We start from the raw sequence: 22,723 nt of genomic DNA on the forward strand, positions 1-22,723 counted from the left end.
GAAATATTTCAACCGATAGTCATAACTTGTAGAGTTGATGGGGGGCTGTACGCCTCCATCACCATCCCCGTGTACCACCGCCAGGCACCGACCGCCGGCCCCATCCCAGGCGGCGCGGTGGGAGCATTAGGCACGTCACCGCTCGTACTACGCGTTACATTTGACGTAGTTGTTTGCGTAATAGGAGCGAGAGGGCCCGGGACGGCCCACGCACCACCCACGCTGCGTACTACTGCGTACAATTTGTGTTACGCGTTTGTGAACAGGGAAACACCGACCGTTCATTCATACTCTTTAATACATCATTACAGAATACTCGTCCGTTCTATTTTAGTCTTACATGTTATCAAGTACAGAATTTGTATTTAACAATTCATTTAACATTAATCCTAAACGTTAAAAACTTAAAGTACTCGTTTAAGTACATTCAAACGATAAAAAGGCGTGCCAACGCAGCAAATTTAATCAATCACTATACATACAATGTTTTAGGAACTTTTAGTTTACTCTATAACAATTTTTAGTTCATGAGTATAACGATTAAAAAAAATAAACAATTAAAAAATAAAAGCGTAAATAGTCGTGATTGTCAGACATAAAAAAAGGAAAAATAAACAATGATTTAGTAATGCGCTGATCGTTAGCAAAGTAAACTTTATAGATGTAGCGTCGCTACCTATATCTGTGATACACGTCCTTCTTCCTGACGTACTTTCCGTCTGGTGTGAAGTAATAGCTGGGTGGTCCGTGGATGTGCCTTCCTCGCACCAGGAAGAGTATGTCGCCGTTGCCGGTGCGCGCCGGGGCGGTGATGACGTCGGCGCGGCAGCCGGCCATATCGCGCGACGAGCAATACCACTGCTTGCGCCCGTGCGCCTGCAGGTTCTTCAGATAGAAGGTGTACCCGTCGTGCAGCAGCAGCGACTTCCCCGTCCTCGACGGCACGTACACCGCCGGCGCTGTGCCACAAACCCATGTAATAACTGTTTACATCACACTCACACCTACTCAAGTATCTTAAACTTCCCTGATCAATGACAATCTATTTGTACTGGGATCTAATTTATTATATTTAAAAACATGGTCAAGTGCAACTTTGTTAATTAAATTCTAATTGCAACGGGTTAGTAAATTAACTATATTGTTACAAAATCTACTTTATGTACAATCAAAGTTATGAATGAAACAAGATTTTCTGTTAAATATTAATATTGCATAAATACACACCAATTTGTCATATACATAAAACAATTATTTTTAACATAAAACATTTTTGACAAAGATGCAGTAATAAAATGTCATAAATATATAATAATTCGCGTCAAAACATTCATTTCACAGAATACTTGTACAAGGTGGAGAATATTTAGCGATATCTTTATTTGCAATATGTACCTAATCACACAAGTAATTAGGCACATACTGCAATATATGCATGAGACTCAACGAAAATCGCGTTAACAGTAAAAAATCGTCGAATGTAATTTTTGATATGTGTTTTTTTTTCTAGATAAGATGTTCAAGTATATTTGAAAACAATCATAGAAATAAGGATATATTTGAATAAATTCTACTTTATATTGCCTTGTTCTATCATTTTCATTATTTTTTAATTATATTCTAGTGTTGGGTAGTTTATTAATTATGCATATAATACATCATAATTTTGAATGTCTATAAACAACAAAACGAAATATTTCGTGAAAAATTTATGTAGTTCTTTGAACCGCTCGACCATAATAATTTTAGACAAATCTAATCAAGACATCGATACCTTCGTTATTATCCTCTTTAAATAAAATCATTTTAATATATGTAATAAGAAAATCACAAAATATTATAATCAAACTGTGTAAAAGAAACATACATATTTTCAGTAGGTATATGTAGTTCTAATAATTTCATTTAAAAACAATTCTCAATTACTTACGATAGATAAAAAAACCTAATACAGATATAATAAAACAACATAAAAACGGAAGCTTAGCAATCTCCCTGAATAACCAATATACTAAATAACTATATTCAGAAAGAACATTGCGATAAGAGGTCACCTATAAACAACTTCTTATCATTATAATATAACGTCTATATATGCCTATTATGAACATTAGCCACAGTTGAGTAAATGCCTACCTCCAGTATATAAAAATTAATTGACTACATCACATGCTAATGACTAATAAATTATACGAAATTTGACTGTGCATAGACAAAACAAGACAATGATAAGATTATTTTAAACATTACCTTGTTGACTGAGTTTTATGACAATTATTAGCGCAAATAAAAACAACCTAATCATACGAATTTAAGCTAGCGATAACACAAAGGTTTAGTACTAATGTAACAGCGCAAACAAAATTTACAACTTTTTGTCTGCATCTAGTTTACAAAGGTATTTTCAGTTGACTATACAAATACGACGGAGTTAGGCACATTAGCGATTAAATTTTGATCAATGTCCTGTTTTGGCTATTTAAATTAAAATATTGTAATAAGAACTATAATAATCCAAAATTAATACAAAATAAAAAAAGTGTATAACTCATCGTAATAGAGAAACATAAGAAAACAATACTTTCATGTGCCAAGCACCAGGCCCAAAAATGACACAACACATAACATATCAACGTCGAATAATGATATATAATTTTAAGGCAAAATATATTAAATAATAAAAAGATACAAGAATTATTCATCATCAACAGAAAATTGCCTTCAATAGCTTGACGACAATTCTTGCGGAATTGACTCTCTGAATACGTTGTCAGGTAAGCTCCGACCCCCTGCCACTCCTCCAAGATGACTGATTTGCAACACCGATAGATCAGGGATTGAAGAGACCATTGTATAAGCAGATATGCTTTGAACACCGTAATTACGCAGTTTATGTAGGACTCTTCGACTCAGGAACTTCTAATTTATTCTTGTATATAAAAACGGAAAATGAAAAAAAGTTTTGCATTGGAAATACAAATGGATTTTTTCCAACTTATATTGCTTGTAAAAATTAATCGCTCAGGTACACACGAGGTGTACATCGGTAAATTGCGAATGGAATATTGAAATGGTTTCCACAATCCTGTCGTGGAAGCGAAATATACTCTGCTTACTTACCTACTATGCATATAATATACTTTAATATTATTTAATTTATGTCAAAACAATATTATTATATTTGGATTTAGAAGGGCATCGTCAAAGAATAACAGATTCAGATTTAGCAAGGAGTTCCTTGCCTATTACCTTTACCCAATTCAGAACGGGGCCGTGACCATGCAAACGGGACACATCTCAGACGAAAACAAACAATTTGAAATCTTAATCGCGGATATCTACAAGATAAACATTACTACCATGATTCCGATTAACATACTCTTCAACCTACATTTGGCATAATATTTACAGTGTTCGGCAACAAATAGTACGTTTTGAGCTTAAGGAAGAAGTACAATACTCAACAGTGAATATGACGCATTGGATTCAGAAAGATAATCGGTTTGCTTTATCTTCGCCGAGCGTCTCTACTACTCACAGATGTAATTTTTTTTCGTTAACTTGCGGATTCTCTTTCAACCCCAATGTGTAATCTGAACTGCAGAGTACTGTAATTTTCAGCGCTATGAATATTATAAAATCATATAATTCTACTTTCACAGGAACAATTTGATGTCTAAACTATCTTATTACCTTTACTTACATATTCCGTCTAAAATTGGAATCTAATTAAATTTATCACAAATTACAAAATATACGCTTTGACAGATAAAGTTTAATATGACACAAATTCTATAAATAATATTTTTTTGCAGTACTGTCTTGCACTACGTCTACCTAATCGAGGTATCTTCTGTGTTAATTCACGTTTAGTTGAACCAAGTTAAAACAAAGTGGCAATAGAATTATTTACATAACGTTCAGTTTTAACCCAAGGATTCATTCTTAGGACATTGACGTGTCCATTATTAGGAGTTACATTTCCAACCGAATTTCAAAAAAGGAGGTGGTCCTCAATTCGTGTGTATTGTATTTGTAATCTCTCTTAACATTTACATACCATTTTAAATTAAAGAATTCTTACAAGCAATTCTATAAAAGCTATATTTATCTACTTTTGCTTTCACCATTCTAATCTGACACTAAAATTGACAACTAATGATTTTAATGTAGTAGATTGTTTGGGGAATATCTATTCCTCACGCTTCTTATTGTTTGTAAATACAAATGTAAAAACCAGTAAGTATGCCCTACAATAAGGTTAGAACTATGAAAATGTTACCGGAGCCAGCGATCCGAGCTTACAGCCGTGAGCCGCGACTGGCGAACTATGCCAAGCGTTACCGACCGGACTTTTGACAAAATTCCCTATACCTCGTCCATATCGCGGCTTCAAGCATTCTGTTCAAACGATAGTTCTCGGCAGCTCTGCAGGGTTGCCGCTCCGGCTCTAATCAACGGCGGTGATTGTGGTTCCCGGACACCGCCACGAGCTCCTGGTGGTACGTCCTGAGGGTTGCGTTACACTGGTACTTGTTTCTAGACGCACAATACCATAGCACCTTAGGCTGGTTCCGGTACGCATTGTGGGGCCTGTAGTAGTAACCGTTCAGCGTAATCTTCGGATAACCGTTCGTGTTGTGTATTATTTTAACTGAAATATCGCACTTAGTTAGATAGAACCACTTAATTACAATAAATATATATTTTGAATGCATACGGTTAAAATAAAACATCTTCGAACATAAAAAAGGCGCTTTATCAAATAATTTTAATACAATAAGGTGGGTACGATCCGGTGGGATTTAAATACGTTACCAAATACATTATTTATTAACGAATACAAAACAATAAGTATAAATAATTTCAATGGAAATATTTGCTTATTAAGTACTCGAAACCTTACCACACAATAAAAAATTACAGATAACGGCCATTACAATTCAAATCACAGTCTCGTACTCTAACTAGGTACGAATAGCGTCATGTGTACAATAAAATTATGCAGTGATAAACAATCACTGGCAGTCCTCATGGCAAGGAGATAGCTTTGTGTCTCGTTCCGACGCGGCTCTACTGAAGACGCTGCCTCGACGTGGGGCACACATCTCCATAAGTGAAGCGTCATCTCAGAGCGACAAAAATTTTGGCGGAATTTCGTTCTGCTTATAACATTACGCATCCTGCATTTAGTACAAACGAAAGTTACCATTTGAGCAGTCTCAGTGTGTGTCGAGTGGATACTGCTCAAATGGGCATGCAGCTAGATGGTGTTGTTTTTATTCCTACAGCGGTGCCTGGCGTCGGAGAAGACGATGCGCTTGCCGGCGGTGTGCAGGCGAGCGCCGCAGCCGCGCGCGCACATCCACCGCCGCTTGTTCCGGTAGCTCGCGTCCAGCCTGTACCAGTGCCCGCCGATCTTCAACAACTGCCCGCCGCAACTCTCCAGCTCAACACTGTCCGCCGTTGCTGTTCAACAAGCGTTCGAAAGCCCATTGCATTAACAATATCAAATTAACCATTAAAATCCATTTTCAGTTAAATATCCTCTATGTCTTGATCTTCTTGTCACCAAGGATTGATAAATAAAAATAATTCGCTCGGTATAATTGTTTTTATAAAATATGCAATAAATTAAATAAGGTCACAATACATTCTCATAAATAAAACGATAACAACTTTGGAATACAAAAGTACCAACTAAACATAACACTAATATAGATAAACAAGATCTACAATAAATACTTCGGAAATTTGAATATCAAAGTCGTATAAACACGTAAAATAACAATAGTTGATAACAAAACGAACCTTAGTATAAGTATAGTATACATTTGCGATATAATGACTACTGAAACCGGTTACAAAGTCCTACAGTACTGTCGACCCTACATCACACTGTACAGTGTACACAGCGCGTGTCTACGCGTATTGATAATATAATATTATATGTCCATAGTATAAGTTCTAATATAAAAACTATCGCTCGTATCATGTCTGTTCATAAGCTGGTAGGTTACGTTACAGCTACGGAATCCCTACGCTAACTCTACGGCTAATACAAATAATAAATATTGGAGTATTTAGTAACATGGTGTATCAGTCGTGCCGCTCGATGCGGCGGCGCGGCGCACTCAATAAATAGAATTTTATAAAAAAGCATCAACAAGACGACTACTCTATCGTTAAAGCTATACACTTTGTATACATAATTTCTAAACATTTTCCATACGAGAATATTGCACATTTAAGTTATACAAATGTATTTATTTATCTAACATTATTTATTGGCCGTTAAGGCAATACAAGGCGACCGTAAAGCGTTATCTAGTGCCACCGGTATACTGTTCACGAAACGTTACAAAACTAACTAATGAACGCCATCAGCGATCAGACTTCGGAGCGGGAGCAGTTCGATATCATATTAGTCTCCGGGGATCGCTCCGTGACCTACTTTTATTTAAATGGAAGATTAATAAGCGTCGAGTCGACATCAACTAATCAATACAATGCTAATTCAGAGTCGACAAATTGGATGGTTCCCGACCCATGCACGCAGACACGATCCCCTAGCACTAACCGGGAGCGCTCACACGGCGTTCCTCTTTACAATATTATGTAAAGTGCGCAGTCTATACAGCTCTCTATACAGATGGCGATAAACTTTATCTAAAAATTAATAAATAAAATATACCTTTGGCATACCTACATCAAACTAAAAATTACACATTTGGAATTAAAAATTACGTCGGTTATGAAAAAACAAAGGCATAATTTCGTGGTTGAAAACCGAGAGCAGTCACCGTGGCTTTTGTTCCTTCATAAACCGGATAATGTTGGAGGCACGTTGTGAGGCAAACGTGCGTATACAGCGGCGACGCTCCACGTGCGCGGTCAGTGCCTTCCGTCCAGTAGACCACGCACGAGGAGGTCGCGCCAGGCCTACAGGAGGAGGGCCGCGGGCGGCGCGGGGGGCAGAAGGGGCACGGGCGCGGTCATCGCCTCCAACGGTCTAGGCGCCGCACTGGCTACAATCTTATACTTGCCCATGGGGTCCACTTGGAACTTTCTAGACTCGTGTTTAGCGGGATTGTATGTAGCCGGATGGTTATGCGATCCGCGAAAATAGACTAACCGACCATCCCTGAGGCACAATGCGACTTGACACCGCTCGGCTTTTTGGTATGACCTGGCGCATCTCCAGGTGACGCGGCGCGGGTGCGAACCGCCGTCTTCATAGAAAATGTGACCGTCGGCAACCAAATGCAGGCCGCCGCGCGCCGACCGTATGTAGAACCAGCCTGCAACCACAAAACCAGTCAGAACCATTTTAAACCACATCGTGTTGCTTAACTAAAAACATAAACGGTAAATTTACTTACGATTGAAATGAAAAATATTATTACAAACATTATTATTTGTATCGGTCTTCTTTACTTTACTGTAAATCTAGGTAGCCGAATTCATAGAGAAGCATTTCTAGATGGCTGCCACAATAAAACGCACAATTCTGGCTGCTTACGTAATACGTTCTCTTTTATAAACACACATAACCCGTGTCAACTGACTGGTGCAACAAGTAGAGTGCAAACTGCACCACAGTTGGCTACGTCACTGCGCTACCATGCAACATAACACAAAAATAGGGAATAAATGAAAAACTAATATTAGTTCAGCGCAATATAATCATTTCTTTGTACCTATACACGAGGAGGGCATCCCCACTATCGTATCCACTACAGCGTATACATTCTCAGACCGACTGCCGTTATAGCTACCTTTACTTCCAATACATTCGACACTAAACATAATTATAGCAATAAAATATCTTATCACAATTAAATAATACTTTAAAAATAATACTTGTGAGATTAACATATGCGTAATCATAATATAATCGTATACATTTTGTCGTGTGGTAATAGAATATTTGTAAACTGGTAATCATATAGATTCGGTTAACATGACTACAGCGGCTTGTTGTCTGTTCAATGCTCATGATTCTTGCGACAATTTCATCTGTAGTTCATTGAACACTGACCAATAAATATAAAACGCCATGCAACGTTACAATATCCAAATAAAAGTTAACGTCGTTTGTTGCTAGCACGACCTACTTGGAATATTTGAATAAATTTGTCCCAAAATATATAAATAAGTAACAATATAGTCTTTATTTCTTATTCATACATATATATCATGTGCCAAGTGTTGAAAATGGAATAGGTATGAGTTAAAAATAAATCAACACGTTGTGCGCTATCGATCTACTGATAATTTTTCATTTATAGTAAGGGTGTTGTATTCAATGTTTACTATAAGTACGAGGGAAATTATCGCAAGAGACCCAAACGCTCCCATCACACTATATCGACAATCAACATAAACAGACCGACAACTCAGCCGCCGATATTGTGACATATCTTTGTGTAAGTACAGCCGAAGCATAAAACATTTAACGTAGTAAAATTAAGTACTCAAAATAAAATAAAAAAAATGTAAAATGTAAAAATATAAAAGCAAGGTCTCACTAAACAAAAATCCTTACAACTACAACGTATACATGAGTATTATAATAAATTGTTCAATAAATGCAAACACCTACATTAACATGTTGTTAACATTACACACTAATCGTATACATGAGATGACTTCGTTTATTAACGTCCCTTCTAGCGTAAGCGTAGCTGATAACATAACCGTATCATTCCATTGATCGCAACCCAAAACCAACCAGCCGGAGCCGCGACTCCGGTTCCAACAACTTTCAACGTTATGTACAAAACTCACCAATAAAATTGTTAAAAAAATAATGTAAAAATAATGTATAAAAATACTCAGTATCATAAGAGAACTATCACTTTGTACAATAAACTACATTACGGGCCGTTGCGTTCGGAAGAACTTATTTCAAGACACGTTATGCCTTCAGTGCACACTGCACACCTGGCAAGAGCAGATATTTAACCGACTTAAAAAGGTGGTTAATAAATGCGTCGTAATTATTTAAAATTGTTTGCTATGACAATACTGGACTTCTGGAACGATGATATTGACAAAAATGCTGAATGCATTAAAGGGAAGGCCATTGTTTAAAAGTAACTAATGACGCAAATAAAAGCTTAATTTGTTAACCTAATAAAATGTATAACAAATGTTAATCTGTGTTTTGATTTCTTTATAAAAGAATAAATGATTAATTTCCTCACAATAATAAAAGGCTCATTAATAATTAGCAATAGTCTTCATTCTGTAAAAGGTTATTTACGTATATGTTTGAAAGCAGCCATGCTCTGCTATGCCTATAACTCGTATGCAATTCTCAAGAACAGTACAAACATTTCGGCACAAAAATGCACCGACTGTTAATTATTTGTGAACGAAGGAATAAAATGTTAAAAGTTTCTGCTTAATTCGCAAACGGCCACAACTACGTATAATATAATAAGTCCTATATAATAATCGTATACTTTACACAGCGCCAAAAATATCTACCAATAAATGCATCTACTCAATACAATATACGGTATACATTATAATCTCTTTGGGGAATAAGATTATAACAGAACGAGCAGACTTAAACTTGCCTGTTCTCATTCATTCAAATACTTTAATAAAAAGCGTACAACATTTTTAGAGTATTACGTTCAGACCACCGACCGAAAGGCACAAGAGCAGATATACCGTCCCTTCATAATCGATATCCATCCAACTTGTAGTTTCTCTTCGCGTTCGAACAATAAATACTGAAATTGAGATCAACATCTGTGCCGAATCCAACAACTCATCGGTGGTCGGTGGCCCGGTTAATGATATTCGAATTGACTTGGTGGCTCGTTGGCCAGGTAAAAGTGTTGATGAAATGTTTAGACTTTAGAACATGGGTCTGAGTGGCGTGGCGCGCACTCCACACGTATGCGCGCTGTTCATCTGCACCACACGGAGGCCGAAGGTGTGCACGGCTGCCCTGCAGCGCGGGTTGCGGGAGCAGCGCCACCACACCTTACCGCTGGCGGCGCGTCCGTTAAAACAGAATCTGTGCGCGCCGACCTCGATCGCAGGTTTCCCTCTCTTGCTTAAACAGTAGCGGAACTGGCCCGGGAAACACGGGAACGGAAACGGCAAGCCCAGCGTCGGTGTAACTTCCGGAGGATTGCCAGCACCTGCAACTGTAAACGATCGTTATTACCTGCAGTTAAACTTTTATACCTTTCTTCTACATCCAACATGGTTATTACCAATTATCAAAAACTATGACCTGTTACTTCAAAATAAACGGAAATTCCATATAAAAAGTATGTAAGTCCAGCTCATTAATACCACAAACATGTAAAGTGAATAAAACACTGTAAAATATTTTTATAATATAATTTCTAACAAATCACAAGATGGTATAATAAAATAATTTTGATTGAATCAAATAACGTGAAAAATAATCACTATTTTATGCACTAACATGCGATTGCTTGACTAATTGCAAAGACATAACACGCAACCTTACGAATGCCTATCGGTTACGTGTGGCTATCACTTGACAGTCTTTTGTTCGTTCCATTAGTAAACGGATTCATAAGTAATCCTTTTGATACATCATTCTTTTTACTTTGACGTATTCTCTTCTTGAAATGATGCTCGTGAGCATGTCCCATGGCGATGATGCGGTTGTGGAGCGTGATGGCGTAGCACTTACAGCCGCCGTCGGACTTGATGCAGAGCCACTTGTAACGGGCGCCTACGGGCTTACCAGACCGCCTGAAGCGATACCCACCCACCACAAGAACCGGATTTCCAAAGCGAGACACGCTCCAGTGCACTGCAAACATAAACTGAATACTACTCTACTCGCTGTACTTACACTCTTTTAAAGAACGCATGTCGTTTGTAATAAACCTAAAACAATTCGTATTTAAACAATAAATATCAATTACGGTTTGCATGACCTAAATTCATTATAAACCTGTAGATTTTAGGAATGTCCTGCAAAATATGCGAACCGGATATTTCATCGATGACTTTTATTCTTTTTTGGATTACGTATTTCCGTTTTATAGAAACCCAATAAATATCCATGGAAGGCCTCGAGTATATTTTTAAAGACTATTATGCAAATGTTTTTTGATTCCAAGGTATATACTTTGAATTTTGCGCGCTGCCATGAAATTTAAAATGCATAAAAAGACATCGGATTTTAACCACCCTTTTTCCTTGCTTAAGTTCTTACATAAGCTACCTTACTGATCAACTTAATAAAAGTGAGAGATCATTGCAGCGGGCAGTGTACCCAAATATAAACGATTGTTGTGCCCTACAGCAATATAGTTTGAAAAAAGTCATACAAAACCTACTTTACTTTTGTGTATATATAAAAACTAGTACAAGCCTCAAACTAGATAGACCCACATCAAGGAAACATGCTCAACAAAATTATTTAAGGACTAGCTTTTGCCCGCGGCTCCGCCCGCGTAAATGAGTTTTTCAGGTTAAAGTTTTCCGTTATAAAAGTAGTAGTTTCCCGGGAGCCTCTCAAACTGTCTCCATACCAAATTTCATCTTAATACGTTGGGTAGTTTTTGGAGTTTAACACGTTCAGGCAGACAGATGCAGCGGGGGACTTTGTTTTATAATATATTTTTTAGAACTTTTTAAGAAGAATAATCCCGTCATACATCATTGTTGCATAACTTTAACCGTTTACGCAGCGCACGCAACGGAAGCTCTCAAAACTAATAATTTTTCCCCGTTTTTGCAACATGTTTCATTACTGCTCCGCTCCGATTGGTCATAGCGTGATGATATATAGCCTATAGCACTCCAGGAACAAAGGGCTATCCAACACAAAAATATTTTTCAGTTCAAACACGGTAGTTCCTGAGATTAACCATTACTGCTTCGCTCCTATTGGTCATAGCGTGATGATAAATAGCCTATAGCACTCCACGAATAAAGGGCTATCCAACACAAAAATAATTTTTCAGTTTGAACCGGTAGTTCCTGAGATTAGCCATTACTGCTCCGCTCCTATTGGTCATAGCGTGATGATATATAGCCTATAGCACTACACTAATAAAGAGCTATCCAACACAAAAAGAATTTTTCAATTCGAACCGGTAGTTCCTGAGATTAGTCATTACTGCTCCGCTCCTATTGGTCATAGCGTGATGATATATAGCCTATAGCACTCCACGAACAAAGGGCTATCCAACACAAAAAGAATTTTTCAGTTTGGACCGGTAGTTCCTGAGATTAGCCATTACTGCTCCGCTCCTATTGGGTATAGCGTGATGATATATAGCCTATAGCACTCCACGAACAAAGGGCTATCCAACGCAAAGAGAATTTTTCAATTTGGACTGGTAGTTCCTGAGATTAGCGCGTTCAAACAAACAAACAAACAAACAAACTCTTCAGCTTTATATAATAGTATAGATTAACAACTGAAGTTAGCTAAAATTGAGTTTCTCGAAGCCGACCACTATTTATGTACTATGTATTTTGAGACTATGCAATTTTGTCGCGTTCGCGATTCACTTTCACTTTTGTTGAGTTTCAGAACGCGATATTAGATCCTCCAACGCGCACGCGAATTTGAACTTTATGCAGCGGTAATAAATTACAAATTGACTCTACGTATTAGTTAGAAAACGTTTGTATGGGAAATAGAAAAATGCTGTTTTGAGGATTTTCCCGGCAATTATTCGAATTTTTCTCACCTTTTAAATCTTCCCTAGACCTCCACGAATAATTCAAGACCAAGATAAGATAAATCCGTTCAGCCGTTCTCGAGTTTTAGCGAGACTAACGAACAGCAATTGATTTTTATATATATAGATACTCGGTAAGCTCAAATAACTACAGCAAGGCATTCTACTTCATTGTCCAAGAAATGATGAAAAAAACAGCCTAATGATATTGATTTGCCATAAAATCCATTAAAATTTTAAACCATCTTATACCAATTTTTTTTCTAATGTTTTTTTGGTAATGCTGGTAGAGTTAATTTAAAATCTTGTTTATGTAAATTCTGATGAGCACTTGGACGAGACAGTTGTTACTGACACTTGTCTTTTCTGTCTACAAACACAATTTTGTAAAGCCAATTAAGCTTGTGTATTGTCGTATCATTTGTCTGATTATATATTTCTAAATTCTAAAGACAACAACGTACAAAAATAGTCTTATTTATTCCAAAATATTCCATATTTTTTATAAATTTAACACTTTCAATTTCAATTTTTTCATTATAACATCTAGATGATTGAAGAAATTACTACTGAAATATGATAAAAGTCAAACATAAAGCACGAAATCAATCCACATAATCATTCAAACACCATTTTAACAGATATTACAGAAATAAACGTTATATTATCATTTTAAAAAATTCTTCGAATAAATATAGTGAACTTAGTGACCTAAAGTTTCAAATAGAGACATTTTGAATTACAGCTATACAATTTATATTATAAATTTATCAAGATTATTGTACATATAAAGATATAACGCAATTCAGAAAAGTATTTTCCAATCCAATAATTCCAAGAGATAAAGTATGTTCGTCGCTTAGGTAAATTTATTGACAACTTACTCTAAGACAAGCACACAAAACTAAAGGCACGGTCAAACAGGCGCTATCGAAACGCTAGCGCTTTGCTCTTATGACTATACCCGCAACGCAGTGGTTGGCACACGTCCATTGACAGTTAATGACCATTGCGCGTAGACGCAGACAACAGCGTGCCGTTCGCGCCAGTTTAACTGTTCCTCTATAGTATATAAAAACGTACAAAAATATGTATGACGTAATCTCAGTGTAATTCGGATATTACACTGAGATTACGTCAAACTACCTAGAGGAATGCAATATATTGGTAAAGTTTACAAAAATATACATCAATGTCATTTTTCACAGCCTTAAAGCCACATTTTTAAGTTAAAGCTCATGACCTGAAAAGAGGTCAGAGCCGTCCAATCTAGTGATTTCTATTTCTATGTTTTCAGAATACCAGATGATTAGTAAAATATGCTGTTGAACACTTGTTCAAAAACCTGCGCTACAATAACCTGTGTAGGTTATGGTGACAAGTTCATTCTTTGTTTGACAGAAATGAACTTGACGAACCATAGGTGCACTACTCGCAACTTCTCTAGTAACCTAATTCATCAATTCCTAAGTATCTTACAAGGCAGGACGAAAACACTCCAACTATAGCTCTATCATCAACATTTCAATTCAATTAAAAATATAAATCTCTTAATTAGCGAACGAGCCACTGACGAATTTTGAACGCACATCAAGCGCTTTATTTCTGCTAAACTTAGCACTTATAACGCGCGACCTCAGCGTTGCGCATCATTTAACACTCGCGAGCTGTCAGTCAATCTAAACACACCCTTAAGGGTGTTAGTATGAAAACCCGTTTAACATTACATTGAAGACTCAAACTGAGTCCAAGTATCGCCAACAGGCGCAGCGGCGTGGCATTCCTTAAACTTGTCTTTGGGGGTGGAATTAAAGGTGGTTTCGGTGAAGTTGGGCGCGTGGTTGTGCCCGCCTTTGGAATGTACGAAGCGTCCCTCCGCAGTGGTCTGGACCCTACAGCGACAGCCCACTGTGTCTTTGTCTTTACAGGCCCAGTTCAGTTTCCCACGGTACTGATTGTTCACCCAAAACTTATTGTTTTTAAATATCAACACAGATTTACCGGCCCTGGACGGCAAGAAAAAAGCTTCTGAAAAAGATTACCGTATAGTTAGTAAATATATATAAAGATATAACAGGCATTTCAAAAACATATAACTCACTTTAAGAGATAGCTATTTAACAGAAACATATAAGGTTATATGAATAAAATAAACACAGAATTAGGAACAAAGGTATTATGATTATTATTAATCTCTGAAAATAATTACAATATTTCTATTTACCCTTAACTCAACCGCAATCAATAATAGTTGAATAATGTCTTCGTGAACTAGCTTTTTTATAAGATGGCAATAGTTCAATACCATTTGCTCCTATCAATAATAAATATCATAATAAAATTTATAGCAACTCTACGTGTCTCGCTATTGATAATTATTATACAAAATAGTATTACAATATATTTTGGTCTTGGCAATCAAAAACCGTAACTTTTATGAACTCTCATGAAAATGACAAACTGAGCAATTGCATTTCTATACTTCTATAAGTACCAATATGAAATAATAAAATAGAGTTTAAAATTTCTTGCAACACCTACTCAACAACACTATTATGCTTTTATTCAAACTGGCTTTGAGAGTTATTTGTCAAATATTATGTTATATTCGAAATATTTTTAGACTAAATTAACTTTGTCGTATTATCAGATCCACACTTATAAATAAATATACTTGAAGGAAGTGTGCAAATAAATACGATACGCACATCACTCGCTAGTGGTATAGCACAGGGGAATGAATGAAAAAGTAGGACAATCTGTGTTCCCGGTCGTATAACCACAATTTCAGGAAAATCATAGGTGTTTTGACGGCTAAAGGAATAGAACAGAGATTAGGAAGGGAATGGGTTGTTCAAGGATCAGTTATCTCTTTATCCGAAACGCAATCGCAAGCTCATTTCACATCGGTTTTCACAGTTGTATCATTTTCTTCGTGGTTTTCCTGTAGAACTTCTGCTTCTCGTGATTGTGTTTATTGTCGTACTGTATCACTGCTCCCTTCTTGTTGGTGCGTGCAGTGGCGGAGCACTTCTTGCTTTTTCGCTTCGAGCACTTCCAGTTGCTCTTGGTGACCTCGTTGAACGTGTACCCATCCAGCACTAAAATGTTCTTACCCTTTCCCGTTGGTATGTAAGCAGCAAAACATTTACCTATAAAGGAAATACATCGTCAAACCTCTTTATAGCTACGTAAATATGTGTCATTGTCACCCGCGTATTCAATTCTCGCACTACTAAACACGTCTTACTATAGAGATGGAGACTTGCCCAATTGCCAATTCAAATACCAATTGGTATAGATGTATATATTTTTATATACTGATCAAGTAGAATTTTCTTTGCATTTTTAGATGTTCGTGGATAAATATAAATTTATATACACTATTTTATTGTAATATCGATCGACTTTTACCAATATCGTAAAATAATTTGCTCTTATTATATTACGATATATTAGTCGTCAACTTTGTGACTGACAAATTGTCACAATTCTTTTTAGTATTTGTGAACCGTAGAGCAATCGTCACGCACGATTTGCTTCTTGTGACTTTAGACTTGTCATATATGCAGTCTTGACTCTTGGGCATCTTCGTAGATCGGAAAAGATAACTTCTAAAGAGCTCAACCACGATAAATGGGTCCTTAATGTTCGTGTTCTTATATACATACGGAGTCGTTTTTTAATAAATATTAAATTTATGTACAAATTATTTGCTAATAAAATATTCAATAAAATAAAGTTTATTTTGTAGCCCCTAAACTGCTTGCTGTGTCCGTTGACTCTAAACATAATATCGTATTACATTTAAACGTAGTTAATAAGTTAAAGTTCTACAAAGTATTGTATAATGTGTCGCACGATACATTAAAGCTTTTTAAGGCGCGTTAAAAGGCATTATTGACCAACGTGTGATCAAATGAATACGTATTAAAAAATGTCATTTATCGCCTTCTGTCTTGCACAAGTAATGGCTCCAGTTCTTCATTGTTTAATGCAACCATGTTATCACTCCAGAGAAACACTTGACGTGTGTTTCTAATTATCTATACTTCAAATATACTTCTCATGACGATCAATAATTCTGCTTTGAACTCTTGTATCTATAGGCTTCTTTACTATGGAAAAATGATCTCGAAACGTATCAAGTTTAGGTCTTTGACTGCCGACCACTTTTATCAAACCGATGATTCCTATATGACAATTATTTTTTCTGTTTCATTCTCAATAGGTATTTAAAACGCAAATACAAAAGTAAATTTACAAAATTGTAAAAATGAAAAATAAATATTTTGCCATAAACGGGATACACGGTATAGTCTAATTAAATCATAAGGAATGCCTTTTTTAACGAATTTAGTTCATCTGTAAATACGAATTATCCGATGCCCCTATAATTTATTTGTTAATATATTCCTCAATATATCTTTATTTAGTGTAAAATATAAAACACATTAATTCGATAAACATAATCTTTAATTAAACCTTAAAGAGTTAATACTCGAGATAAATGTAACGATGTCTTTCATATTGATAATTATAAAAATATATACGTCAAAAATTACAAAAAACACTAAAGCCGAATTTTTAATACGGAATGTTCAGTACATCAATTAACATTAATTGACAAATTGGTCCCATTGTCACACATAAGGCACTTTACACTTAATTTACATATAAGAATTCATATCAACATGGAATAAATATACTTGTGTTGATTTACAACGTTAATATCATAAGTACATTATAAAAAAAAATTACGATAAAAATTTATATATAAAAGTACTAAAACTAACTAATGATCAAATCTTATCACAAGTTGGTATCGAATGCGGTGCGTTTGATTTATTACACTGACGCCGCTAGTCGAGTTTACATTTAAAATGAGCAAGTTTTGACACAAAGCATACCCAGCTACGTCCACCTTCATTTAGACATATATTTACTACTACTGGCTTCTAAAACAAACTTGGAAATACTGGTCTTTGATAAACTAATCAATGACCAAAGGTTGACACATTAAGTTAAAAAAATTAAATAATAAGTAGTAGTATCTGCGTTTTACAACAATTTTGTGGTAACACATTGTGCGAGTTTTAGAAATACCATTCTTACTTGAAATCTTCAGTTGTAAAACGTGGTACGATTAGACATAGAAAACACGGGAATGTTTACATTGGTTAATTAAAGAATTAAAATACGGACGACACTTTACTTACCTTTCTTATTGGCAATGAGGGATATTACAATAGATAGGTACTTTAAATGGTAAAGCGGTATTAATACGATAACGTCGACCAATGATAAAGCATAACTTACAAAACAGCTGGAAGCTTAAATGGACTGTATAAACACATTACTCAAAAAATGTCAATACCACAAAAGACCATTATCAACAATAAGGTAAAAGACGTAGCTGGTTTGATATTTGTCATAAAAATCTGGTATCTATGCATTTCATAACTTTCACTTAACATTTCAACAATAGATAATTCCTTCAATATAAATCTCTAACTCCGACCAAAAAGCACCAGAATAAGCAAAAATACTATACCGGCTAAAAGTAGACGCCACAGGAATGAGTCATATATATTTTTGGATCTTACTATAAATTGTTTTTGTGCCGGCAACGTTGCCATTAAACTATGCTATTTACAAACTACATTATTGTCTACCTTGCTTCCCTACCCTAGCTAGCGGAACGTTAACAGTTAATCATAATAATGCTGTTTTACAATAACTGAGCGAAATAATAGCGGTCATTCGAGTTTGGGCGCCTGCATGGCGAGCGCGTCGAGGTCGGCGGTGGTGGTGAGCGGCGCGGCGATGGGCGCGACCACGTCGGCCTGCTTGCGCGCCCCCTGGCGCCGCGCCGGCAGGCACAGCGCCCGCGGCGGGTGGTTGTGCATGCCCTTCACGGCGACCACGCTCTGCCCCAGCATGTGTATCCTCGCCTTGCAGTTGGTCTTCTTGGATGTACAACGCCATATCACTTTGTCTCGCAACTTGGATTCCTCGCAGAAAGGGAATGTGTTCACCATCATTATGACTTTCCCGCGTCGCGACTTCAAAAACTTTATACCTGCGGGAAAAACTCCAGTCAGACAACTGCACACGGTACTTTACGCCGAGACTGGCATACGTTAAACGTCAGGATTTCAGATGTGAAATAAAACGAGCGGTTATTGATAAGTACAATTTAATAATATGATTTCACAAAACGTACCGCGTACATGAACTAAAACCCTTAATATATAAAATTACACTATCAATTAATATAAGAGTCGAATGAGTAGTGAACAGTAAATGAGGTAGATATAAAGCGAGTGCGGCACCGTGAAGCCGTGGCGGTAGCGCGTACATCGACACACAGACATACACTACCTACGAGATTCCTCAGTTTTCGACATTACTTACAAATGCAATATTCCAAATTATTCGGCTGTCATAAGAAGTGAACGAAGCGAGGCAAATATTATGTTCTCAGTAGTATAATCAAAACAATATTTACATAGAAACTGCGTGAATCTCCTAAACTATTTTATTTCAACTCATAAATCGTATCTTATATAATTGACGTATATTGTCAGCGCTTTAAAATTATATATCATACAGATAGACCTAGACGTATTAAACTTATAATTACAGTGAGCTATCGCCACGGATCCACACATATGCGTACGTACCGGTCTCTTTTGGTTCAGTGAAAATCGTCAGGTACAATAGAACGTGCCAAAGGGTTCACTACATTGATAACAGCAGTGTCGTTTAAGCTGAAAAGCAGTACTATCGAGCGGGGTAGGCTTCAGATCAAACGGATCCAGCACCGAGAACACAAATCCATAGCAAACCAGCGCGGCCGCAACCGCCTAATCTGAAACCGCCCGCCGTACACGAGGATACTATAGGTACGGAACACGAATAGTTACAATCAACGCCGCGAACTTGACACGGCCTATAAACACACCTAAACACAACATATAGTACATACACGTGAGGAGACCCGATCCAACTAGGTGACCTAAATAACAATAAAATTAGTAATAATAATTTGTACTTAAATCAGAGTCGTACATACAAAGCGGTTTCTCGACGCCACTCCATAGGCATCGCCTCGAGAAGCAACGAAGCAAAAAAAAACAATTCATAAAATATATCCAGACAAACAGTCTCAAAAGGGCCTACGTATAAGTATGTTTATATTAATTAATTAAAGTCGTCAACGGCGAAGTATCGCACACAAGTTAAAACTAAGTAAAGAGGTAGTTGAGTTTCGATAATAACTAGAGGTAGTGAGTGGCGCGCCGGACCCTGCGCGGCGAGCCGCCCGGCGCGCGCGCTTACGCTATCTTACGCTAATCTTACACTACGACACCTTACTCGAGTAAAGCTTCTGAGTATTCATTCTTGTATATTATAAAATTGTATAATTAAACTAATCTGTAAAACCCGTATAAAAGTGAAAGAGGTAGATGATTGAGCTTAAGTACTTAAAACCATGGTAAAGAGCACAACATCGCTGCGGCGCACGCGGCCCACGCTCGTCGCCCATTTAGCGCCGGGCCGCGCCGCACTGTCGTTTTATTCGTAACTAGTGTAAATTCTTAGATTAAAGAGGCGGACATCTAATTGTCTAAGTCGCAATAAGTTTCAGAAAATTGTAAAGTATAAAATTCTCAAAATAAATTAAGTAATTCTAAGTACAGTCCAGGGGACATCGTATTGCTTGCTTCGAACGAGTTATCTCCATCAGTCACCGACGCGTCGCCAACGGGCGCCGCGTGGCCGCGGACCCGCCGGCCTCTCTACACTCCTGGTGGACTGTTGATGCCCACGTTCGACCCGTGTTCTGTCTTGATCCGATCTATGAACCTGCCTGCCGTGCTGACCAGCCTGTGTCCTGTGTCCACCTAGCTCTATGCTGTCTGTCCGATGTTGCGCGACTTGATTACGTGAAACCAAACGCTAAAAGCGGCCTTTATCCGAGTAACAACCAACTGTCTAAATCTGACACCGATACGAGCTGACACCTTTATACATTCAGAAGGGTCTTACACACTTAACATCCTTACATTCCTATTCGATTCGTAAAGTAGCCCACACCTATACGGATAACGTTTAAGGATCTCATCGAGACCGCCTAACCTACACACGAAGTATTTATTCGCTTTACTTAACTGGTCGTCTCCCGTGTTCCCTTCACTGGTCGCCGTAACATTCAAAACACCACAACACCAATATAAATGTTGACATCACACTCACATTACCGATACTGAATAACCAACAATAGCCATCGCAAAACCTTAACTTACAACACCTTATCCCCTCATAACTTACATTATTATTATTAAACCTAAATAAATTATGCTACATTTCGGTTGCCAAAAGGCGATTAGAAAATATCGATAGTCAACTGTCATATCATTGTAATAATAATCGATCGCTTATTGTAAATCGTGAAAGCTCTCGTTAAAAATCGATGTTTACATAAAGAAACATTAGATCGCCGTTTGACGCTCGCCGATCGTCGCCGGGCGTTTAGTCTTCCTCCTTGCAAGGAGTGTCCACGAGCAGAGGTTTGGCCGCGTTGGTGTGCTGCGCGGGCGGCGGCAGCGAGTTGGGCGAAGGCTGCGGGGCGGCGGGCGTGTTAGTGGCGGTGGCGGAGGCGTTGGCGGTCGCGGTGGCGTGTGCGGTGGCGGCGTATAGCGCGAGCGCGTGCTGCAGCTGCAGCAGCTGGTGGTGCGGGTCGAGCGGCGCGGGCGCGCGATGCCCGCTCTGGTGCGGCGTGCGCACCACGTAGCGCCCGTCGGCAAAGCGGCGCACGTTCGGCGGCGCGTGGTTGTGCGAATAGCGAGAACGCACGATGCGCTCGTGGCCCTCCGGCCCTTCCGTATTCACGTCAGCGAGGCAGCGCGACGTCAGCCGCGACGAGCAGTACCATTGCTTGCGTCCGTGCGCTAGATTGTTCTTCAGCCGGAATGTGTAACCGCGGTGCAGCAGCAGTCTACCCTTGCCCGCGCGGATGAACCGAGCTGTATCACAAAACAAATATTATTACTGAATGATCTGGAGAAAAATTCTTTCAAAAGTTTTAGTTCCAAACAAAACTGCAGTACCTAGAGCTTTTACCATTTATAATTTTACCAACTCCCGATACCGAAGTTTTAAATGAAACAACATGCCTTAATATCTATCACTATTACGCTACACAATTCTAGGAAGAGAAGGTGCAATAAAACCACAATTCATCAATCACCATCATTTAATCGAGTTCAATATAGTGAATAAAACGCTACGAGATTTCATATTTTATATTTGCACATTTACACAACACACCTACATGACATGTTTGACTGACCACACGCACAAACATACATAATAATATAATTTATGGCACAATTTATAATCATACTGATGAGCATTTCTCTACGAGAACACATGAGCAAAATGTTTGGCACGTAACAAGAAATATCTGCTTTTTAAAATGCGTATGAGCATGTTTAATTTAACAAATAGAAAATAAACTTCACCCGGCATAAACTCCTTAGTGAAACAGATGTATATTAAAACATAAATAATAAATATAATATAAGGAAGACCTCACATGACCCATTTCTACATCTAATCACGTTATATCCTCTCTACATACAATGTATTCTACACGCACATATCATCACTTACGTTGTAATCCTTCTAAGCATATTATATTGAATTTTATTTGGCACTTATACTAAAAACAAGATAATAATTTACTTAACGTCATGAGCTTCATATCACATATTGAAGAAATTAACTAAAATATTGTACTTTATTATTTCGGAACTAGATTAAACCGTACACATTAACCCCTAAAATATAATTTAATTAAAAGAGATCAGTACAAAATGTACATTTCAACAAAATGCGTCGAAAATATCCAACCTACCTAAACTCTACAATCATCGAGATCTACAAATATTTAACTTTTATTGCATAATTATCATGACTAGTACCGCACCATCCACGCGTTGGGGTCGAAATTG

The 22,723-nt window shown here is 37.4% G+C and overlaps 3 protein-coding genes across 4 annotated transcripts; all 3 read right to left on the reverse strand.

Annotated features, from left to right (window-relative positions):
* Positions 1-279: 279 nt before the first annotated feature.
* On the reverse strand, positions 280-9,628 carry LOC119190050. Of its 2 annotated transcripts, none has more exons than XM_037441068.1 (3): positions 7,383-9,628; positions 7,136-7,301; positions 280-959 (listed from the first exon to the last, which is right to left on the reverse strand). In XM_037441068.1, the coding sequence occupies exons 1-3, from the start codon at positions 7,410-7,412 to the stop codon at positions 673-675; spliced, it is 483 nt and encodes a 160-aa protein (XP_037296965.1). In that variant the 5' UTR covers positions 7,413-9,628; the 3' UTR covers positions 280-672. The 2 variants fall into 2 exon arrangements, with proteins under 2 accessions (XP_037296965.1, XP_037296966.1); XM_037441069.1 differs by lacking the exon at positions 280-959 and adding an exon at positions 4,795-5,469.
* A 245-nt stretch (positions 9,629-9,873) lies between these two features.
* LOC119190094 lies at positions 9,874-10,874 on the reverse strand. Its single transcript, XM_037441150.1, has 3 exons — positions 10,856-10,874; positions 10,604-10,813; positions 9,874-10,163 (listed from the first exon to the last, which is right to left on the reverse strand). Exons 1-3 carry the CDS (start codon positions 10,872-10,874, stop codon positions 9,874-9,876), a joined length of 519 nt encoding a protein of 172 aa, XP_037297047.1.
* A 6,285-nt stretch (positions 10,875-17,159) lies between these two features.
* LOC119190051 lies at positions 17,160-18,812 on the reverse strand. The gene has a single exon (XM_037441070.1). It carries the CDS (start codon positions 18,743-18,745, stop codon positions 18,461-18,463), a length of 285 nt encoding a protein of 94 aa, XP_037296967.1. The 5' UTR covers positions 18,746-18,812; the 3' UTR covers positions 17,160-18,460.
* Between the last annotated feature and the right edge of the window lie 3,911 nt (positions 18,813-22,723).

The sequence above is a fragment of the Manduca sexta genome, chromosome 21, assembly GCF_014839805.1.
Source record: "Manduca sexta isolate Smith_Timp_Sample1 chromosome 21, JHU_Msex_v1.0, whole genome shotgun sequence".
Taxonomy (NCBI): Eukaryota; Metazoa; Arthropoda; class Insecta; order Lepidoptera; family Sphingidae; genus Manduca; species Manduca sexta.

What these genes read in the sequence shown, in the direction of transcription:
- LOC119190050 (XM_037441068.1), bottom strand. Translation starts at nt 7,412, where the DNA reads ATGTTTGTAATAATATTTTTCATTTCAATC. An exon ending in TAATATTTTTCATTTCAATC is followed by an intron (nt 7,302 to 7,382) that starts GTAAGTAAATTT and finishes TTGTGGTTGCAG; the next exon opens with GCTGGTTCTACATACGGTCG. An exon ending in TTGTGCCTCAGGGATGGTCG is followed by an intron (nt 960 to 7,135) that starts GTTAGTCTATTT and finishes TTTGTGGCACAG; the next exon opens with CGCCGGCGGTGTACGTGCCG.
- LOC119190094 (XM_037441150.1), bottom strand. An exon ending in CAAGAAGAGAATACGTCAAA is followed by an intron (nt 10,164 to 10,603) that starts GTAAAAAGAATG and finishes TTACAGTTGCAG; the next exon opens with GTGCTGGCAATCCTCCGGAA.
- LOC119190051 (XM_037441070.1), bottom strand. Translation starts at nt 18,745, where the DNA reads ATGATGGTGAACACATTCCCTTTCTGCGAGGAATCCAAGTTGCGAGAC.